General features: G+C 41.5%; 1 protein-coding gene across 4 annotated transcripts in view; it reads right to left on the bottom strand.

Annotated features, from left to right (window-relative positions):
- RNLS (renalase, FAD dependent amine oxidase) overlaps positions 1–21,803 on the bottom strand; it is a 262,142-nt gene that overhangs the window by 60,850 nt on the left and 179,489 nt on the right. For all 4 annotated transcript variants that reach the window (XM_081824373.1, XM_081824374.1, XM_081824371.1 and 1 more), the window contains exon 4: positions 14,999–15,172. In XM_081824373.1, the coding sequence (XP_081680499.1) occupies positions 14,999–15,172 (174 nt within the window). The remainder of the gene's footprint in view (positions 1–14,998; positions 15,173–21,803) is intronic.

Raw genomic sequence — 21,803 nt, 5'->3', positions numbered from 1 at the left:
GTTGGAAGGCAATAAATATTGATTGAATGTATGATTGATGAATAACCTACACAGACATAAATAATTTGGGGGGCAAAGAGAAAATGCATATATTTCTTTCCTTGTAAAGAGCATTCTCCTACAGTCAATTTTTGGACTTGACCTTTTCCTTTTAAAAAGAAATGTGCCATAGGGGTGCCTGGTGGCTCAGTCAGTTGAGCAGCCAACTCTCGATTTCAGCTCAGGTCATGATCTCAGGGTCTTGGGATAGAGCCCCGGTCGAGCTCTGTGCTCACGGGGGAGTCTGTTTGAAGATTCTCTCTCCCTCTGCCTCTGCTCCTCCCCCCGCTTGCACTCTCTCTCTAAAATAAGTAAATAAATCTTTAAAAAATATATATATTAATGGGGTGCCTGGGTGGCTCAGTCGTTAAGCATCTGCCTTCGGCTCAGGTCATGATCTCAGGGTCCTGGGATTGAGCCCCACATCGGGCTCCCTGCTCGGCAGGAAGCCTGCTTCTCCCTCTCCCACTCCCCCTACTTATTTTCCTGCTCTCACTATCTCTCTCTCTGTCAAATAAATAAAAATCTTAAAAAAAAGAATTAAAAAAAAATATATATTAAAAAGAAATGTGCCACAGAATTATTTTAAAATGACCCAAACTTATAAAGTATATAGAAAAGTCATGATCATAACATGAAATTATTACAAAATGAGCATTTTCTTCTCCTAAACATTAAAAGTCATTGTAGAAAAGTACCTGAGGGAGACAGGAGATAAGACACTAATAATTACCACCAAGTGAGATCTTACCATAAACAAGGTAAATTAACATGTGCGAAAAGCTTTTTTAAATCGGTAAAATAGATCATTGGTAGTATGCCAATCTCTGGGATTTATAGTACCTTCATTCAGCCACTTTTATTTTATATTAGGGAATGTATTTGAACTACTCTTTATGTTCTTTGGGAGAGTGAGTTCATTCTCACCAGATATTCTATGTGCTCCCTGACAATTCCTTTCTTTCTTTTTTATTTTTTTTAAGATTTCATTTATTTATTTGAGAGAGAGAATGAGAGAGAATGAGAGAGAGAGAGAGAGAGAGAGTGAGCATGAGCAGGGGGAGGGGTAGAGGGAGAAGCAGACTCCCCTCTGAGCAGGGAGCCCGACGCGGGACCCGATCCCAGGACTCTGGGATCATGACTTGAACCGAAGGCAGACGCTTAACTGACTGAGCCACCCAGGCACCCCCAGGACAATTCCTAATCCACTTGGCGGATAAGCTGGAGCCAGGGAACTAGTTTTGGTTGGTGGACTATGAGGGGCAGTGAAGTGCGACACATCCAGTCCACCTCCACTTCCTTCTTCCCTCACCCTGACCCTGGGGGCTCATGTTCCAGAAGGCAGAGAGCTACAAGATGAAGTAAGTAGAGCTGCCTGACCTGCGAACCACTTTGTGTAAGCTACAATGTGTCAAGGACGGTGCCCCTGTAGCATTAAGATCTGGGGATATGCCTGTTAATTACCCTGACTCCTACTTATTGCCTATTTCAAGTGTAGAACTTTAAAAATGAAATACCTTGGAAAGAAACGGACTTAAAGCATCTCATACTTCAGATCCTGAGCCCAGATTGTTATCTTTTGTTTTCTTTCATGTTTTGATTAGATCTCATTAATTCATTCTTAATGTACCAAACATTTAATTGAGAAATGACTGTGCATTAAGCAGCGTGCCAGGTGCCGGAGATACAAAGATGAGCAAAGCAAATCCAGTCTTTGAATTCACAGACGTCCCAACTTGAAGGAGAAACAGACATTAAACAAATGCAATGTATAGTTTCTGACAATTAAAATACAGGGAGCTATAAAAGGGCAATAGGAACACCGAATGAAATGTGGGAGTGACATTTACACCGAGACAGTCCCATGCAGAGAGAACAGAATGGGGACAGTGGTCTTGAGTGGGCAACACCCCGGCAGGAATGAGAGGTGTGTCAGGGGGGCTAAGTGAGATAAGGGAGCGAGGAGGTAGTGAAATCGGCACGTGCTGGGTCAGGGGTTGGCCAGCTAAGGTCGTGGGCCAGTCACTTGTGTTGGTAAATAAAGTTTTATCGGAACATAGCCGAACCATGAGAGACTATGGACTCTGAGAAACAAACCGAGGGTTCTAGAGGGGAGGGGGGTGGGAGGATGGGTTAGCCTGGTGATGGGTATTAAAGAGGGCACGTTCTGCATGGAGTGCTGGGTGTTATGCACAAACAATGAATCATGGAACACTACATCAAAAACTAATGAGGGACTGTATGGTGACTAACATAAAAAAATTAAAAAAAAAAAAAAAAAGGAACATAGCTATGTCCGATCCTTTATATAATGTCTATAGCTTTTGTTACACTGGTAGACCTGAGTAGTTGTAGCAGAGACTGTATAGTTCACAGAGTCCAAAGTATTCACTCTCTGGCCTTTACAGAAAAAGTTTGTGACCCCTGTACTAGATCATTCAGGACCTTGCCGGTCATGATAAGGATTTGAGGTTGAATCCTGTGTGCACAGGGAAAGCAGTGGAGGGCTCTGAATGGGAAAGGGAACGGTGTGAACGGATGTGTGTTTTAAGAAGACCGTGCTGGCCCTGTGAAGAATGAACTGGAAAGGGACAACACAGAGAGACCAGTTAAAATAAGGTGCTGTTTTGCCTGAGACAGTGATGACGAGAAGGGGGTTCGATGTCTGCTCTGGTTGCAAGATCAGTATGATTTGCTCATAGATCGGATATTGGGGTAGAGGAGAGGAAGAAACCAAGGATGATTCCTGATTTCTGGCTAAGGAGCTAGCAGACTGGTGGCTCTGTTTTCTGAAACACAGAAGATTAGAGAAGGGACAAGTTCTGAATTTTGAGGCAATCAAGGCACAGTGCTGCACGTGTTAAGTTTGATTATAACATATATGGTTTTTTTGTTTTGTTTTTTAAAGGGAGTAATGCTACTCCAGCAAGCGTATTCTGAATTCTATGCCCTGTCCAGGGCTGGAATAATCTTTCCTCTATGTTCCTCGCATTAATTCTGTAAAAAAATTCCATAAATTCCATAGATTCTGCCCATTTCAAGAAAGGGGCCATGTTTAGTGGGACAGCATACATTTCAGGATCTGTTTGGGAGAAGTTTTTTCTTTGGCTAAGACCTCCCAAGTTTTATGAAAACATCTATTTATCCTGAGACACAAGAAGATTTTCAGCCTGTTGCAGCTCTTACAGGCACCGCCAAAAGGAAAAATGGAAGGATTTCAATAGTCCTTTAATTGGGCCCTACCCGGGTCCCCAGAGCAGAGGATTTGTCCTAACTGGCACTCAGAGCTCCAGGCCCATGCTGGAGTTCTTCTGTGGTGTGAAAGCCCCATTTTCCTCTGATGACAAGCCCCCCAAGATGCTCCTTGCTTCCCCACTAGTCACCAGCAATAAACAACCATCCGCTATTATACATTGTTATTTGGGCCTACTCAGCCTCGTGCCCTATATGAAACTTTGTGTGTTAAGTGGCATTATGATTGGACCCTTTTCCCAAATTGGGCAAGGTTTCCCCCTTGAACCAGCAGTCTGGTCTGCCTCTAAGAATATCACTTTATCGCCGTAGTTGGGAAACTGGGGTCAGCTTTAGATTTGCAACTGTTCAAAAGGATTCCGCGAGTGGATGAAATAGATCTCTGGGCTTGAGGATTTGACCTAAAGCTTTGCTCTAGTTCCACTGGTACATTAAAGGGAAGTTTCAATCCTAACGTTATAAAATGTTGAATTTGAATAACTGACACTGATTCAATCAGATGGTGAAGATTTTATTTATGATTGTGTCAAAATATTTCTGGCCCTTTTCGTAGAGGAAATTTACTGGTTTACTGTGGACACTCTTATCTCCTTTACGAATAAGACCAGTGGAATTATTCTTTCTGTTTTATTTTGACAGAAAAAAAAAAGAGATTGAATCTATGTTTTGGCAAAAGTTCTTAAATCAAAGGGACTGTAATCTTTATGATATTGTTAGCTACTCTTGAGAAACCATTATTATGAATATAGACAGTGGAAAAGGGAACAAACAGACATTTTATTTTTGATAAAAAAGAGTGAACTAGGTTCGGTTGAGCTCAAGGTTCTAAAACGCCTTCCCCATCACTATTAAATAATGTAAGGATATATAACATCACCAACAAAGATTTCACCAGGTATATGTGTAATAGAAATCTATTTCAGTGAGGAAAACTATATTTTAAATTCAAGGATGCTTCATTCTTACAAACATGAATTTGGAATATTTTATACTGAAGAATTCCCTTAGTCCCACAGATCGGTTATAAATATTAATGGAATTTCAATATATTCTTTTCAGATCCCAATGTTTAATATTCATTCATATTAGGCAGGGAATTCAATGACCTGTCCTCTACACGGATTCTTCTCATTATCTAAATGAGCACATATATGAAGTCTGCAGGGGCAATGGTCACTAAAACTGGCAGGGCCCACATATGATCTTTAGAGGGCATATCAAAGCCTTCTCAGCTCACTCAGTAAGAAGAAAGTCACTGGTAATAAACCAAAGGGTTCTTTAGGCGAAACTGACTCAATCACATCACATCTGGGCACAATGATGGATTGGTGCTTCTGGACAGAGTTAAAAATGCTAACTGATATAAAGTATTTATGAAGCACAATGCAGCGATTTCCTGTGGTGGGACCCTGCAGTCCGACTTGCAAACCTGCTCTGTTTGTCTCAGCCCTTTGATCTGCTGACGGCTTAACTTCGGTGTCTTACTCTTCTCGGATATATGCTGCAGTGCAAATTTTTTTTGTGAATAATTCTCATGCAAAAAGTCATCTGAGATTCCATAAAAAGACAGAAGAACTACATCTCACTTAATGTTCTCCCAGCTTAACATCTTCTTCAGGTACAGAGATATTGTTCACCCACCCTAACAACGTGTGTTATTATTTTTAACAAAAGATAATATAACTTAATTAAACTAGTACCGTTGGCAATTTCCTTTTCTCATCTCTTTCTCAGAATCGAAGACGTTTATGTAACTGATAGACTGAGACCGTAAAATAATTTATGTGACAGCAACTATAAAAATAGCATTTACTGCCCTACTATGTGCCAGGCTTGGTACTAGGATTTTCAGACATACCATCACACTCAGCCCCTGAAACATTCCTGGGAGATGTTATTAACCTTATACGTACAGTACAGGTAAGTGAAACTCCGAGAGATTATGAAACTTATTCATGGTCAGAGCTTTCTAAGGCTGAATCATGTGAAAAGGCTGCCATTCAACTTAATGGCTCAAGCTAACTGGAAGAGTTGAGTTATACTTGGGAGCTAGGTCTCTGTGAGTGCAAAGCCCACTGCATCATGCTGGATAGTATTGGTTGTTTTTGACCATCCATGAGAATAAAAACTAAGTCATGAATTATACAGTAAAGAATTCACCACTCCCCGAGCTTGGGTTAATATGAACTCATCATTTACGGCAAGGTTTCTATGCAAGATAGCATTTCATTTTAATACCATCAGGATACAAAACAGAGACATGATTGCTAAACTGTGGCAGGGAAATGACACATTTGCAGAGCTTATCACATATTTTCTAAGTTCAATATTTCAGCTGGAGCACAGTTGTTCTTTATCCAAGTATTAAAAAGAACTATCTTTCACAAAGAGAACAGTGGGATCCTTTGAAGCGTAACCTTGGAAATCAAGGTCTGTGTTACAGGGCATCATTCAAAACAGATGTATATTCTCTAGAGACCTCGGTAAATTTGTTGCTGAGAATGCTTGTACCTCTTTGGGGAGAAGGCTCCATAAAATTTCCAGGTCTTACTGGCAATCCCTCTGATACGGTCTAGTCAACTAGTCCCAGTGTTCGAGGCACGGAGAGCCTCCCAAAGAGGCTTCTGATCATTCTGATTGCCAAGAACTCACATGTGCTTTTCAAAGGCTTCCAGATTCAGAAATTACAAAGGGAGCTCATTCATTTTATATGATTCAAAGGGCAGTGCTAACAGATCCCTAGATTGTCTTAGGGATGAACAATGGGCTGACTAGCTATTAATTTTCCTTGCCTGCTAAGTGGGTGACCAGGGCCGAAGGCTTAATTCTCAGTGTCAGCGAAGCATTAATTCTCAGGACCAGGGAAGGGCATCTCAGAACTACACTGAGGATGATGGGCTCAGCAAATTATTGAGCTCCAAGTCCACACTCCCATTATGCCGTGATGTTAGTGTCTATCTCATATTTTCAGTCTGGATGCAGATAAGAGGGACCAGCTAATGAATAGCGTGCATGATGGATCATGGCATGTATCCCGCTACAGGGGAGAACTTCTAATTCTGGAGAAAGCAGCAGGCTCTGCAAACAGGGCATTTCAATTCTTCAGCCCACGAGACATTTAGATTGACCTGAGGCGGAATTCTTGACAGGGAGGGAAATGGTGAAATCTTTTCTGAGGGAGCTCTAGGCAAAGGACCTCTTTGGGTCGATGTCGTCATAGGCCCGGATAAAAATGGACCAGAATTAAGACCTGTCAAGCTCTCATCCAGTTCAGCGGTCTACACAGCCTCTCAGGACCCGAGGCTCACAAGTTGACGGAGTGCTACGGAGCTTTACAAGACTGTTCTCAACTTGCAGAGGTTTTGAGATGCCTCCAGGATGATGAAAACCACGCACTTGTCTGGGAAGCAGAGCAAAGCACATCATTTTGAGCCTTGGCTTCCAACCCAGAGTGTTGACAGCTTCACTTCAGACCACTGTAAGGACTTAACTTCACGATCCTTCGAAACAGTTCAGTCCCACAGAGACAGTCTTTTCCCAATTCCCCGTGCCCCCAGCGAGTTGACCCAGTCGCAGGTATAATGGAAGCAGCAAGTTGGACTTTACTTTATTCGAGGTCCAGAGGATGAGGAGTTCTGTCTTGATTCAAAATATTGTTCTCAACACAAGACGTGGGCTTGCCACCCTCCAAGGGCCCGCTCGGAAACTAACCTGAAGAAATCTCAAAGTTCCTATCAAATTTCATCCTAGATATTCCCCAAAGCGCCTGGACTATGTTGACTTTACTCAACAAGTCCCCAATAAAAAAGCAAGCATGGATTTAAAGCAGTTGCTCAATCCAGAGCTGTGTTGGGTTGTAGGGAGCTGTGGGAGTGGTCACAGAGTAAATCATCCAGCAAAGAAGTTACAAATCCACGCAGTGATCCCTCGGGTCAAGCCAGAGCCTTCCATCATCCAGCTGGCTTTTTCCTCTTCCCCTTCTCTGCTACTCCCCCTCCCCGTTGTCTCAGGACATCTGAAATTTTCTCCTCAATTAGGCAAAGCTATTTAGCTCTCCCTGTTTCCACTCCCAATTGGCATCCCATCCCTTTCAGGTGCTCAGCAGACAAAAGAACCACCCCTTAAAAGGACTGGAATCACAAATAGCCAAAATTAGGTGTTATTACATTTAATAGAGCAGTTTTTTATCAGACAATAGCTACCCACCTAGTTCCATGACCTTTGTTAGCAGAGAGGACAGAAAGACCATGGCAAGTCCCACCTGGGCCCCTCTGCGGATCTTTCCCCCATTGCTGTACACTGACCTCCCTCACCTCCTTACTAAGCCAAGACAGAGTCCTCCCTTGCTTTTTCTTTTCGAAGTCGGCAGCAGTAATGGCAGTCTTTGCCAGTTTTTCTGTTGCTCTCACCTACGACCTCTCAGTTTCAGATCCGTACACCATTGCCTGATTCTCATTCCTGCCTTCTGCCCCACTAACCGTGGATAAAACCACACTCAGTCACCAGCACATCTGGCTCTTGCATTCAAGACCCATTCTGAGACTCACCAAAGACCCAACATGAAGGTCTTTGGTGAGTCTCAGCCCGACAGCCACAACTTCAGGCCAACAGCCCAAGTGAAAATACCACTCTCAGAGGGCAGGGCAGGCAGAATACAGAGGGGGAAGGCTGGGAAAAAAAGGGACTAAGGATATTCAATCCTGCTCAACTTCTCAGTGTGGCTGTTCCGTACATTTGTAATTTGCAACTGTTTGTAGTTACAGAAATGCCAGGAAGCTACAGACTCCAGACTTTCCTCACCCTTTTGCTCACTGCCTCCTGGACATTTCATGACTTACTTGTATGGAACTTTTTAGCAGCCCCAGGAGGAAGTTAAATAATAGGCCGGGCTAAAGTTTCTGACTTATTCACGGATTGAAATGTTTCATGGCCCCCACTTCTCATTTCTTCACCTAAAGAAAGAAGAGTATTGGCTCCATGTTGACAGAAGGTCTTAAGTGTTGTTTTAAAAGCTTATAATACTGTCACGAGGCAACACGACTTTCCCCGGTTTTGATTACAGATGTGAGTTAATGGTCTCTATGTTGTCTCTGTTCGTGCATCCATTTATATTTAGGAGGACGCTTCCTTGACTCCAGGTCACTCGTCCCAACAGAGCCTCTCTATCTCTTTCCTTCAGAATTCCACATTCGAGCAGACCATGGAACTCTGTTTCATGAGGGTGGGGACTAAGAGCCCCTAGTTCTTAGTACAGAGCCATTCAATACATATTTGTAAATAACTGCTCAACAAATTGAGAATGGAAACATATAAAGCAAATATCTGTGACTTCAGTTATTCTGAAAGAAACGTCCGTAAAATATCTTTCCTGGTAATACTCTCCACAGGATATTTTTAAAGTTTGGGGTTTTTTTTGTTTTTGTTTTTTTTTGTTATTTCTAAGGGATAAGCAGACTAAAGTTTGTTTTTGATGTTATATATTTCGCCGCATTTTCCAGTTTCCTTCCGTCTCTGGCATTGATTTTCATATGAGTTAATTTGCTTGGCAAGTGGGAGGGCACGTGCTCTCTTGGGTGTAAATCGTTCCCCTTGAGGATAGCTTGATAGGGAATCCAGAGGCTGAAAGGGGTCTGCTGTTTGTTTTTACTTTGTATGCAAATGTTCTCCTTACAAGATGGGCTCAGTAATTTCACTCTCTAATGAAAATCCTTTTTGTTTTGAGAATTGGCAAATATTATGTGAAATGAGATCAGTGCATTTTATGATTTGTGCCTATTGATGTAAGTGACAACAAACAGACATTTAGTTTTACGTGTATGTGTATACACACGTAGACACACACGTGTATTTTTTCCTTCCTGGGAGATCATCCCAAGATTTCGATATTACGATCATGTGACATTCTGGGGCATCACTGTAATAATGAGATGGATATTTGTAATTAGTATTGGCTGTTTAGTAAATTGTCTTAACAGGTTGATCTGGACAGCAGCAGCTACCTAATTGAGTCACAAATGACTACGTCTATTATACAAAAGAGCATATCATGCATCTTGTAACTGGTTATTGCTGGTTATTTTAAGACAATGATTGCTATTTTACCTGAGAGCTCTGCCTCTGGAGTTCGTATTTTAGAACAAAAGCCCGAACAGGAAACCTAACCATTTTTCAGGATTACAGCTCCTTTTTCCTTTCCTTCCCCCCACACTACAGTCTCCTTTCCTTCTTCTCCCTCTTCCTTTTTTGTTCTACTTCAAAGTGCTACCTCTCTTGGGGCGCCTGGGTGGGTGGCTCAGTGACTGACTCTTGATTTGGGCTCAGGTCATGATCTCATGGGTCGTGAGATCGAGCCCCGCATGAGTGGGGAGTCTGCTTGAGGATTCTCCCACTCTCTCTGCCCCTCCCCCCACCCCATGTTGGTGCATGCGCACTCTCTCTAAAATAAATAAATCAGTCTTTAAAAAAACCCCAAGTGGACCTCTCTTGATTACATTTTCTGCAAGTTTAAGGGCAAATAATTCCACATTTATTCGCATCCTAAAGCAGACCACTTTGGGCTGTCAATTGCACGGCTGTCTGCTTAACTGGAACAAGCACAAACTCCCTTAAGCGAACCCAAGGTGACTGGATTTGAGGCCCCAGGCTCATCCCAATTATTTACAGGATTTCGTATTATGCTCCTGTTTTTTTATAAAGAGTTGATGGAATCGACAGCTCGGTGAAGAACATTCCTGCGTCTTCTGTTAGAGGCAAGACACATTAGACTAGCGTTTGTTACTCAAGGATCCCTGACAGTAAAGTCCTGGCAGGTGTAAATTCCATGTGATGAAAACGTTTGTTCATTTGTTTGTTTTCTTTGGGGATGAATTGAACGGATTCCTTTGATGAGTTATCGAAAGCTGTGTAATTATAGTCATTGGCCATTGACATTTCTAGAATTGCAGATTATATTAATCTCCTCAGATTGCTGCCTATTGGCTATTTTACTATCGTTAATACTCTTCCTGATGGTGAACAGGGAAGGATGCTGAAATTGTGACCAACCATTTTCAGGGTAACTTATATATCTTACTTATTAAGGCCACCCAGCCTCCTATCTGCACTGGTATCAGAGGGCTGCATTCACCAAAGGGAGGCTTTTATATTTATGCCCTTTGCTTTGGGAAATATAATATCCAAATGCAAGAGAGGCATTATTAGTTGTAATGATAGGTGCTATAGATACTGACTTATTACTTGCTAAGTGCTATATGAAACTCCTTTTATATGTTAAAGCCATTTCATCCCCAAATCTTTGGGGTTGGTTTTGTTTTCCTCAACATACTGATCAATAAACAGATAGTTTAAGTAATTTATCCAAAATCAAACAGCTATTAACAGGTAGAACTGAGTTGAATCTAAGAAGTTACTCCTGGCCAGGCTAATTCCAAATATAAGATCTTGAGAGGGATCTCTTGGGATCTTCTTGGGAGATGTGAAATAATAGAATATATATACATATATTAGTCTCTCCCCTTGGCTCCTGGCTCAGAGCTCCTAAAATCTTTGTAATTTCCCAAGTGATAAGAGCACTAAAAACATCTTTTGTTCAAATAGTTGGTCTTTGATCCTGGTTCTTAACATGGAGCTCCTAAATCCCTTGGAATTTCTTGAGGGATAGAAGTTATCTTCTTTTTTTTTTTTTAAAGATTTTATTTATTTATTTGACAGAGAGAGAGACAGCGAGAGAGGGAACACAAGCAGGGGGAGTGGGAGAGGGAGAAGCAGGCTTCCCGCCAAGCAGGGAGCCTGATGCGGGGCTCGATCCCAGGACCCTGGGATCATGACCTGAGCCGAAGGCAGACACTTAACGACTGAGCCACCCAGGCGCCCCAGAAGTTACCTTTTGTTCTAATGAGGCAACTCTTGGTGGGTTCCAGGGTAGCTTCAAGCTTCTCCCATCTCTAAAAAATAAAATCAGTATTTTTCTATTGATGGCTTCCAGATCAGCCTTTGCCACCCCCCTTCACTGGCCTACGATTCCCCTGCAGGTTGGAGGCACACAGTGATGTCAAGTCAGGGTTTCCCAAGGGTGTCCAGGGGCACCATTTCTGTTGGATATTAGTAGGTATGGCACTCAAATAAAATACCCCTGGTCAAATACATTTGGGAAATTTTAGATTATATGAGTGAGAAGGTGGCTTTTTAAAAACAGGAATGTCTTTTAATAGAGCAATATGACCTGAAACTCTCTAAATTCGAGATAAAGTTGGTAGCATTTTGCAAATGTGTGTGATCACAGAGCCCCTTCCCACAGAGCATATCAAGGAACTCGTGTTCCATTGAACGCATTTTGGGAAACACAAACCTAAGTACAGTGGCTCCCACCCCTAACTATCGGTACCTGAAGCTGGGTCTCACATGTCTTGGAATTCAGCCCTTCTGCCTAAGGAGATCTGGGTTCTCACTGTGGCTTTCTGCATGAACTGCCTATTCCCGACATCTGACAAATGACTATTCCTTGACCTTTGTCTGGTCTGGCCCACGAATCCTTCATCCTCTGGCTCTCTTTAAGACTTAACAACAGACTGCATTTTGTGGACTCAACCCTGCCACTTTTTTCTTGCTGCTGCCTTACCTCCCCTTCATTACTTGACTGTGTATATTTACAGTATTCATTCTAGATTCAATCAGACACTCCAAGGACAGGGTGGGTGCGGGGTAGTGTTAGCAACATAAAGAGACAACTCTTACCGGTCTACTTAACTATCAGCACCAATAAAATACAGCCGAGTTATTCTACGTGGACATTTATATTGTATGAATTCAACTAGACACACGTAGCACCCTGGCCCCAGATAGTGAGGGAAAAAAAAAAAAGTTTAAATGCAAGGCAGTTAGATTTTATGTTAGGGGACGCCGTTACTGGAGGCCTCCCATAATTTAAAACTCGCATAATCCAAGATTAACTTGCCATAAAACTGGCAAAGAAAGGCAGGCATTTCGTTGCTGTCCGAAGAGGCACCTGCTGTAGCAAAAACAGGGTTTCCAATCTACCCAGCCTTCCCGCTTTAAAACTCTGTGGTTGTTAATACAAAAAAAATTTTTTTTTTATTTCTCTTATTTCAGATGCTGCCAATCATGTGAGAATTTATTAATATGTTTCTCTTGCGCTCTTTCAAAGTTGCATGCCTCTTTAATAAATTGCTACTGCATTGTACTCTGGGTGCTGTCACTCACTGCCCCACTCCATTCGTACAGCGATTTAATCTGTTAGGAGCTACGACTGCTATTTCTTTCTTTCCATGCGCCGTTCACGGTAGAAAATATCACTCTGTCCTATAAATGCAAGCCAACTACTTCATCTGGCCTCAACCAAAGAAACTGAAATCTATGGGATGTTGGAACGATGGCTATCCTGAATTTACTGAAAGGTATTTCTCTCTCCAAAATGTCATGTAGATTTAAGTGATTTTCAAAGATAATTCTGAACCTACACGGTTCTTCTCTTTATGTGTCAACTTTGGAAATTTACCTCCCGTCTACGATGTGACTTGACTTGAAAATTCACGATGGGCGTTATGTATTGCCAACCTAGCATCTGCTACTCCCTTCTTTCCTCCAAACAAAACCCTATTTTTTCAGGTATCTACCCCTCATATGACTCAAGGAAGATGATCCTAACAGCAATTCCAGGAGTAAATCTTGATCTGTCTAGTTCTTCGTGGCAGTCCCATCCCCCCTGCCAGTGAATGATGACTTTCAGACTGGTCAAGAAACCGAATTCTGACCTATGACATACAAGATGACGTCAGTTGAGGGGGCTCTGGAAAGAATTCCTTGATTCTTAGAAAGAAACAGAAACAGAATGGTCCCTCTTCTTCCTGAACATGTTGGGTCTGGATGTGATTCCAGTGGTTAGTGCTATCTTGTACCAATCCTCCGAGAAAGAAGGTCTCTACCTCAAGAGTGAAGAGAGCAGAGAAGGATAATTCTAGGTCCTTGAAGATATTGCTCAGGTCTCGAATTGATCCTTCCTGATGTCTCCCCAACTTCTTCCTCTTCGATAATATGTCAGTCAGCTTGGACCAGCGTAACAAAATGGCATAGACCGCATGGCTTAAACAATAGAAATGTATTTCTCTCTGCTCCAGAGGCTGGGAAATTCAAGATCAAGGTGCCAGGCGATTGGGTTTCTGGTAAAGCTTCCCTTCCTGGCTTGCAGAAAGCCTGCCTTCCCGCCTTCTCACCATCCTCATTCAACCTTCCCTTAGTATGTGCATGAGGAGAGAGAACTCTCTCTTCCTCATTTTGTAAGGCCGCCAATCATCCTGGATTAGGATCCCACCCTTATGACCTCATTTAACCTTCATTATATACTAAAAGCCTTATCTCCAAATGTAATCACACTGGAGATTAGGGCTTCAACACATGAATTTCGGAGGGATACAATTCAGTCCACAGCAGATAATACAAATGATAATATAACATAACTCACACCCTTATGTTGTTTAAACAACTTTAAATTGGTTTTTCTGTTACATATTACTGAATACATCCTAACAGATATCGTATCTTATGAAACAGGACACAAAGGATAATGTCCAACTCATAACATATAACATGAGAAGATCAAGGGCTATTCTTTTCTCAGAACAAAGAAGTTGTAGAGGTAAAAATGGTTACTCCATTGTTGTTACAGGGCATTTCATGAACTGCTGATTGTACATATATGTGGTATCATGTTAACATAAACAGTCTAGCCCTGAGGGAGTTTTAAGTTATAAAAGAAACATTTTTCTAAGATCAAGTACTCTGATATAAAAACCATACTCCAGCCCAGTTCTATCATTATAAAGTTCTGCCAAGCCAAGAGATGTTAGTTGGTGATTTTATCAAGCAAGACTTCTAACTAAGGGCTTGGTGAAACCATCACTGCAACAGAAAACACCATAATGAACTGAAATGACAATTCCCTGCAAGAATTTAGTCGTTTCCGGTCATTAGAGCTTATTCGTCAAAAAGCAGTTATCTTCGGGATCATTCTAATCCTGCAAAGAAGAAGACACTTTCTCCTTTATTCCTGAGATGAGCGTTATGTTGATTCTTGCAATTCCAACCTAATTTTAATAACTACCTTCAACAAAAAGGGTGGAGTGGAGATGTTAGCCCATTCTAGTGAAGCTCTTACAAAACAATTTACCTATCATTTTCGTCATATTGTACACAAAGTAATTTTATGTAGTCTTCCAGATGAAAATCAAATAAATAAGATGATACTGAAGTGAAGGATTTTCATAACATAGTAAAATTCGCTTTTTATTTCTAGCTTGGGAAGTGGAAAGAGTAGCACTTAGCAAATCTTAGAAACAAAGCCAAACAAACAGAAAACAACTCCACCAAGCCACAAAGGAGGAGAGATACTTCTGCATATAGATGGACCCATAGTAAAGCAATAGAACTTGGGCCATTTTGAAATCTTAAAACTCCTGACACTATTTTCATGAACTCAGTAATACAAACCATGTGGTGAATGATTTTCTGAAAAACTTTGCTGGTTTCACTGTGTATTTTATTATTGGCCAAATGTGACATTAAATTTTATCCCCTGTGGCTTGGAGTTAAATGCTTGCTCTGTTCAGAATGGCAACACTCAATTAAACAGCATTTTTCATGATCTACACCCACCATTGTTACTGTATTTAAGGGAAATAATGGGGGTACTGACCTATATTGCGTTTCCTATTATCAATGGAGATGAAGCGTATGCAGGGATTACTGGTGATGTACTGCCCAGCCCAAGGGACATCAATCTTCGTGCCAGTTTCATAAAAGAGGCCCAGAGCATAGCGAGAGGAGTAGCTCACAGACTCCAGTTGCTGCCTTTGGCATTTGCTAATTACTGTGGAAGAAAAAGTACAGGGCATTAAACTTGGAAATATCATCTTTCCTTTTAGTGCATCAAATATAAAAAAGTCCTTTAAACCAGTTCCAACTGTGGCCCTTAACTCCATCTCACTCACGATGAATTTTGAAAGGTAGTGCAAAACAGCATCAGCTCTAATTTCTTTTTGCGATGATTACTGACCTTGGCACAATTGTTTTTAACCAAGCTGAAGGTCCAAACTCTTTAGACTGGCATTCAAGGCTCTCAAAATCTGGCACCACGTTGCTTTTCCAGCTTTGGATCCTAGTTATTATCCTGGGACTATCTGGCAACACTATAGGGTCCACATACTGAGCACTTTCTAGGAGTCAGGGTCCTTGCCAAACACTTGATAAAGGCATTTCACTCTATCCTAACAACAGCTGAATAAAGCAGAGTATTACTCGCACGTTCCAGGCGAGGAGGCTAGTGCACCATCCCTTATGAACCCTTAAATTCTTCTATGTCATATAGGTTTTGTTTGTCATCTTTCTTGCAGTGGATTACAACAATTCCTTAAGCATGGCAACCATACCTTAGGCATCTGTGTCCTAAGCCTCTACCCTACTCATTACATGCATACCAAAAAATGAAAGCATAAAGGAACAGAAAGGCAAACACAGACACACAAAGTTAGTTAAAATGTAGGAGGTAAATCATCAATCCCAAATGGAGAAAGACCGGGAAAGAAATTAGGCAGGTTTGGGTTCAAATTCTGACTCCGCCATGTGACACTGGTTAAGTTACTTATTCTAAAGTAGTCTATAGTCTTCTTGTCTATAGGCAGCAATGATAGTACAGGATGTTGTGAGGATCACACCAAATAATGTGTAGCACAGTGCTTGGCATAGGATACGTGTTAACCAAACAGCCACTTTTTCTATTACAGAGAAGAAAATATTTGTTCCATCCGGGATGGGGAAGGAGGAGATTTTCCTCACTTTTCAATCTCCATCTATCTTCCTACCCTCAAGGGTGTCAGGGAATCGCTTGTTCATATATGCACAGCATTAATAATGCCTGGGTTTCAGAGAAGGCCACAGTTCTATTCTGAAGGCTTAGGCAGGCTGGTTCAGACAGGAAACATATACAACTTTTTCATGTAATTATCGAAAACTATCCTAATCTACAACAGGGGGGATAGGCAGACCTCAGGGATGGGCAGTACTTCAGCTAAACCTTAGGGAAGAGGCCTGAGGAGCTAGGGAGAAGGTATGAAGGTTATTCAATGAATTATTTAAGCACACTAATAATCCTATACATTATCATAGTGTATTCTTGGCTACAAAATATTTTTAGAACTAAGACCTTCTTGGATCTTCACAAAAGCCCTGTAAATTAGGTGTTTTTACCATCCTCATTTTACACCCCTAGGAAGCCGATATTCAGAGAGGTTAATGAACCGGCCCTGGGTTACACAGCTTCCAAGTCGTGCGGCCAATGAAACCAGAACTCCCGTACTGGAGTCACGTATATATCCTCATTACTCCATGCTCTCCCCTCCTGAGCTGTAATTCTGAGCTTCAAAGTGAAATCTGGCATTGCTTTCTCCTCTGACAGGAATGCCTATTTTGCACTCACTCAGAAGTAAAGGCATCATCGTTCCCTCTAACCATCATTGTCTGCCTTATTGAAAGATTGAACTACTTGAAGAACAAATGATCTGACACTGGCCTTGTTATACTCAGTGTATCTTGGGGTTCATTTTATTATTTAATCTGCTGTTACAGTTATGGCCTGATGTTATGCTTACTGCTTTCTGAGATGAAGGAGGGGAAGGAGACTCTTACTGGTGGTTGAGCACATACCGTGGACTTTGGGGCTTATCGCTGTTTCTCATTTTTTCAATTAAAACCCAAAGCAACAGAACTGTGTCATCAGCTATGTGGTAACTGAAAGGGCCTAAAACTCTCTCTCTTTTTTTTTTAACCCAAATTGAAGGGCCAACCAGGTTGACAACCAAACTGGACCCCCACTCCCCCTGCCAACATGCACACATTTCACCAGTTTTTAGACAAGCTGCCAAGTGGCAGACCCCACTGGGTGGCCCCATGAAAAGGTAACTGGTCAGTCTCTATCCAGACACAGACATTAACCATAAACACCCTTGCCTGCTCCGGGAGCCCCACGGTTCACTCTGAGGACAGGGAGGTATGACTTCTGATGGCAACAATCTCAATTTCTGGACATACGCACTTATGAACAATCATCGTTAGGGCCGGAAAAGTTTTGAATTGTTGTAGAGCCTAAAAAAATGGAGTTATTTTGTTTGAAAAATTTTCTTATGCAGAATGCTGAGGGGAGCATCCCTAGGTTCCAAACACATATATTTTTTGGCAAGAAAAATGATAGGTTTTCTACTATCATGTATTCAAAAGGGCCATATATCCACAAAACAAGGCTTAGATAAAAATGCCGAATTCCAGTATAATGAATCTTCACCTGGATGTCACCCTCGCTGAATTCTGAACCACCAGGGTTATATAATTATGTTTCATAGATGTGTGTGATGTGTGGATATGGGGAGAAAAAGGACAGGGAGAGAGAGAGAAACAGGCCTGAGCTGTACTCCTGAATTAAATCAAGTAATTTCATTTTCTTGTTTCTTAACCTATAAAAGAAACCTAAACATATATATTCTGCCTATTTCCTATATATTTTTTAAAAAATATTTTATTTATTGATCTGAGAGAGAGGGAGAGAAAGAGCTAGCATGAGCTGGGAGTGGGGAGGGGAGAGGCAGAGGGAGAAGCAGACTCCCCGCTAAGCAAGGAGCCCGATGCGGGGCTCGATCCCAGGACCCTGAGATCATGACCTGAGCTGAAGGCAGATGCTTAACTGACTGAGTCACACAGGTGCTCCTATTTCCTCTATTTTTTTGGTGATCATCTCATTCATTCATTCATTGCCTACTTTATGCCGGCACTATTCTAGATATCAGGAACATGACGCCGAAAGCTAAAGCCTCTGCTCTCATATAGCTCACATTCTAGTCAGAGAGAGGCCAGTTATAAACTGAGAACCAAGTCAATGGTATGTCAGTTGGTGAGAAGAACTATAAAGAAAAATGAAGCAGGATAAACGGATAAACGTGACAGGTCTGTGTGGTGACGCTGTTTTATACAGGCTGTCAGGGATCTATGTCTCCTCTGAGGATTTTATTCTGATTGACATGGGTAGTTACTGCTGGTTATGAGCCAAAAACAGATACTACCAAGCCTCTGTTTTAAAGACTATTATTCTGGCTACAGATAAAGACTCCAAGAGAGGAAGTGGGTAAACACTATTGGAGTCACGTTAGAATGGAGATAACATAGAGGAGGGTCAGAAGTGGTTATATTTTGGATGGAATATATATGTGTGTATGTTTGTGTGTGTGTATATATATCTATGTGTATATAAACACATTTACATTACCTATTTTATACGTGTGTGTATTTATATTTATAAATATTTATATTTTATTTGTATTTATAAATATATATCATGTAATTTTTAATTTTCATAAAGAGAAGTAATGCCTTGATGAATTTTCCTACAAACATACCAGTATAACCACCAGCTAGATGAAGAAACAGAATATTACCAGAACCCCAGAAGCTACCTTGGCCCCACTTTTCAGGCCCTCCCTGCCAAAGGGAATCAGTACTCCTGAATTCTAACCCCACAGACTGGTTCAGTTGTTCTCGAACGTCACATACACAGAATGATGCAGTGCGTACTCTTAGTGTTCGGCTTCTTTCACTCAATACTAAGCTTGCAATATTTACAGATGCTGTTGTACGTAGTTGTAGTTAGTCCCCACTGTAGGATAAGACATTTCCTATCATCCTATCATTTCCACAGTTCCTACTGTGGATGGACATTTGGATTGCTTGTAGTATTTGGTGATGAAAACGTAATGTGAAGAACATATCATGTGTTTCTCTCGGGTATATATCTAGCACTGGGGCTCCCGAGCATGGGGTTCCCTTCCACTCAGCTTTCCAGATCCTGCCAGATGTTTTCTAAAGTGATTGTGCCAACCTGCACTGCCCCCCCCACCCGCAGTGAACGGAAGTTCAGTTGCTCTACATCTTTGTCCATGTTTGCTACTACCTAACCACCTCCTTAATTTGGGGGGGTAGTGATATCACACTGTGGTTTTACTCTGCATTGCATGGTGACTCATGTTTGGAAAACCTGCCATGTTTATTTGGATATCCTTTAGTGATCTCCTGTTCAAATCTTTGCTCATTCTTCTTCTGGGTTGTCTGCCTTTTTCTTATTGCTACGTAGGAGTTCTTTACATATTCTGGACAGGAGTCTTGTATGTGAATTATAGACTTTCTTCTCCGTGGCCTGCAGTTTTACTCTCTCAATCATGTGATTTTGTGAACAGTTTTAACTTTTATAGAATTTACCATTTTCTTCCATCTGCAGTTAGCATGTTTGTGTCCTATTTAAGAACTCTTTACCTACTCCAAAGCCTTGAAGATATTTTATTTATTTACTCTTTCTGAAAGATTTATTGGTTTACCTCGCATAGGGTTTTAGACATATTTAGAAGATAAAACAGCCGTGATCCCTACGGGCTTGGAAAGGTGGTCTGAGGGAAAGAGGTCAAATGGGGAATAGATGTGACGTTACTCCTCACTCACTCTAGTTAAACAACAGCTTTCTTATTATCTAATTTTTGAAGTTGAGGGGCACCTGGGTGGCTCAGTTGATTAAGCGTCCAACTCTTGGTTTCAGCTCAGGTCATATTAGGGTCCTAAGATGGAGCCCTGCATCGGGCTCTGTGCTCAACAGAGTCTACTTCTCCCTCTCCCTCTGCTCCTTTCCCTGCTCTCTCTCACTCATAAAAAAATAAATTAAAAAAACAAAACAAAACCCTCACTAGATTGTAAGCAAATTCAGGCAAGGGCTGAGCCTCAAGAACTTTGTGTGTCCAGGTCCTCCCAACGATGACTGGTACAATGTGTGCATTCAATAAATATTAACGAATGCATCCTCATCTTAGAGTATCTGGAGAGTACACAAAGGCATAAAGAGGCAAAAGGGGGAAATAATCACTATAATCCTCACTGTCCAGAGAAAAAGCAACTATTATTAACATTTTGATATTTTTTCTTCAATATTTTCCTGACTTTTTTCTTTAAGTATGGCCATGCTGATATTATACACACGATTTTGCAATACTGCATTTTTGTTTACCTTAGGACAAAAAAATGTCATCATGAATATGATTTTCAATGTCCCCATAAAATGTGATAGAATGGACTTTGTGTAATTCACTTAACACTTCTACTAATGTTGGACATTGTTTCCTTTTTTTGGTCTATTATAATTAAAGCTGTTATGTGTATCTTTGTGCGTTGATCTTTATCTGTGTTTTTGATCATTTCCTTAAGACAGAATAATGCAAGCGGAATTGTTAAATTGATTTTCAGAAAGACCGCACCAGCTTCTACTTTCACTAACAGTGTATGAAAGGCCCATTTCCCTGTGTCCTTGCCCGTGTTAGGTATTACTTATTTTTCTTGATAATTCAGTAGGAAAACGAGATCTTATTTTGGTTTTAACATGTATTTCTTATGTTCGGATGAGACCAAACATTCTTCGTCATTGTATTTTCTCTTCTGGAAATAATTGGTCCATGTTGTTTTGCTAATCGGTCTATTAGATTCTTCCTGTTATTAAGTGGATTTTTATTAATGAGTGATATATTACAGAGGTTCTCCATTTATTGCACGTTATAAAAGTTTGCCTCTGTGCTGTTTACTTTCTTAGTATCGTATAATGATATGTACGTAGATAATCTGTCAGTTGTTTTTTTTCTCTCTCTCTCTCTCGCTCGCTCGCTTGCTTGTTTAAACACGGAGAGACCAAACCTTGGTTTGTACTGGTTATTCCTGCTTCCCTACATCCACCCTTGCCCTTCTCTACTCTGCTGCGGGCCCCAGGGTTACTGCCGAATTCCCTTGAGCTCTGGTTTCTGGAGGGCTATGGCCAATAGGCCATAGACAGGAAGCAGACTGCAGGTGGAAGGAGACAGGTTGGAACATTGATCGCTTCTCTCCTTCCCGCCCCGCCAGGTGCTGGCAATGCTGAGCTCCTCTACGGTTGGTTAAAGTTCCTTTCAGGCAGCCCTCCTTCCGTGGTTCCAACCCGCATGGGGCATCAGACGCCATGTTTTCTTCTGGCTTAGGAGTAGCAATGGCTCCCTGCTGCCACTGTCCCGAGATGCCACAGTATTCTTTGCTGGTGGCCTTACCCTTAACCACCGTTCTAAATGCCCTTTCTTTAAATTCCTTCAATTAAAACCTTTTCACCATCTATTTTTTGCTGGGACTGGGACTGAAGCACTATTAAAGCATGCTTTCTTCTAGTTTCTTCTAGCAAAGCACTTTATTTTTTTTTTTTTTAAGATTTCATTTATTTATTTGACAGAGAGAGACACAACGAGAGAGGGAACACAAGCAGGGGGAGTGGGAGAGGGAGAAGCAGGCTCCCCGCAGAGCAGGGAGCCTGATGTGGGACTCGATCCCAGAACCCTGGGATCATGACCTGAGCCGAAGGCAGACGCTTAACGACTGAGCCACCCAGGCGCCCCAAGTTTTAATTT

The sequence above is a fragment of the Leptonychotes weddellii genome, chromosome 6 (assembly GCF_054177405.1).
Source record: "Leptonychotes weddellii isolate Sample4059 chromosome 6, ASM5417740v2, whole genome shotgun sequence".
NCBI classification, from domain to species: domain Eukaryota; kingdom Metazoa; phylum Chordata; class Mammalia; order Carnivora; family Phocidae; genus Leptonychotes; species Leptonychotes weddellii.
Note: the sequence above shows the minus strand (reverse complement) of the source record. Positions and strands in the feature narration are given on the sequence as shown.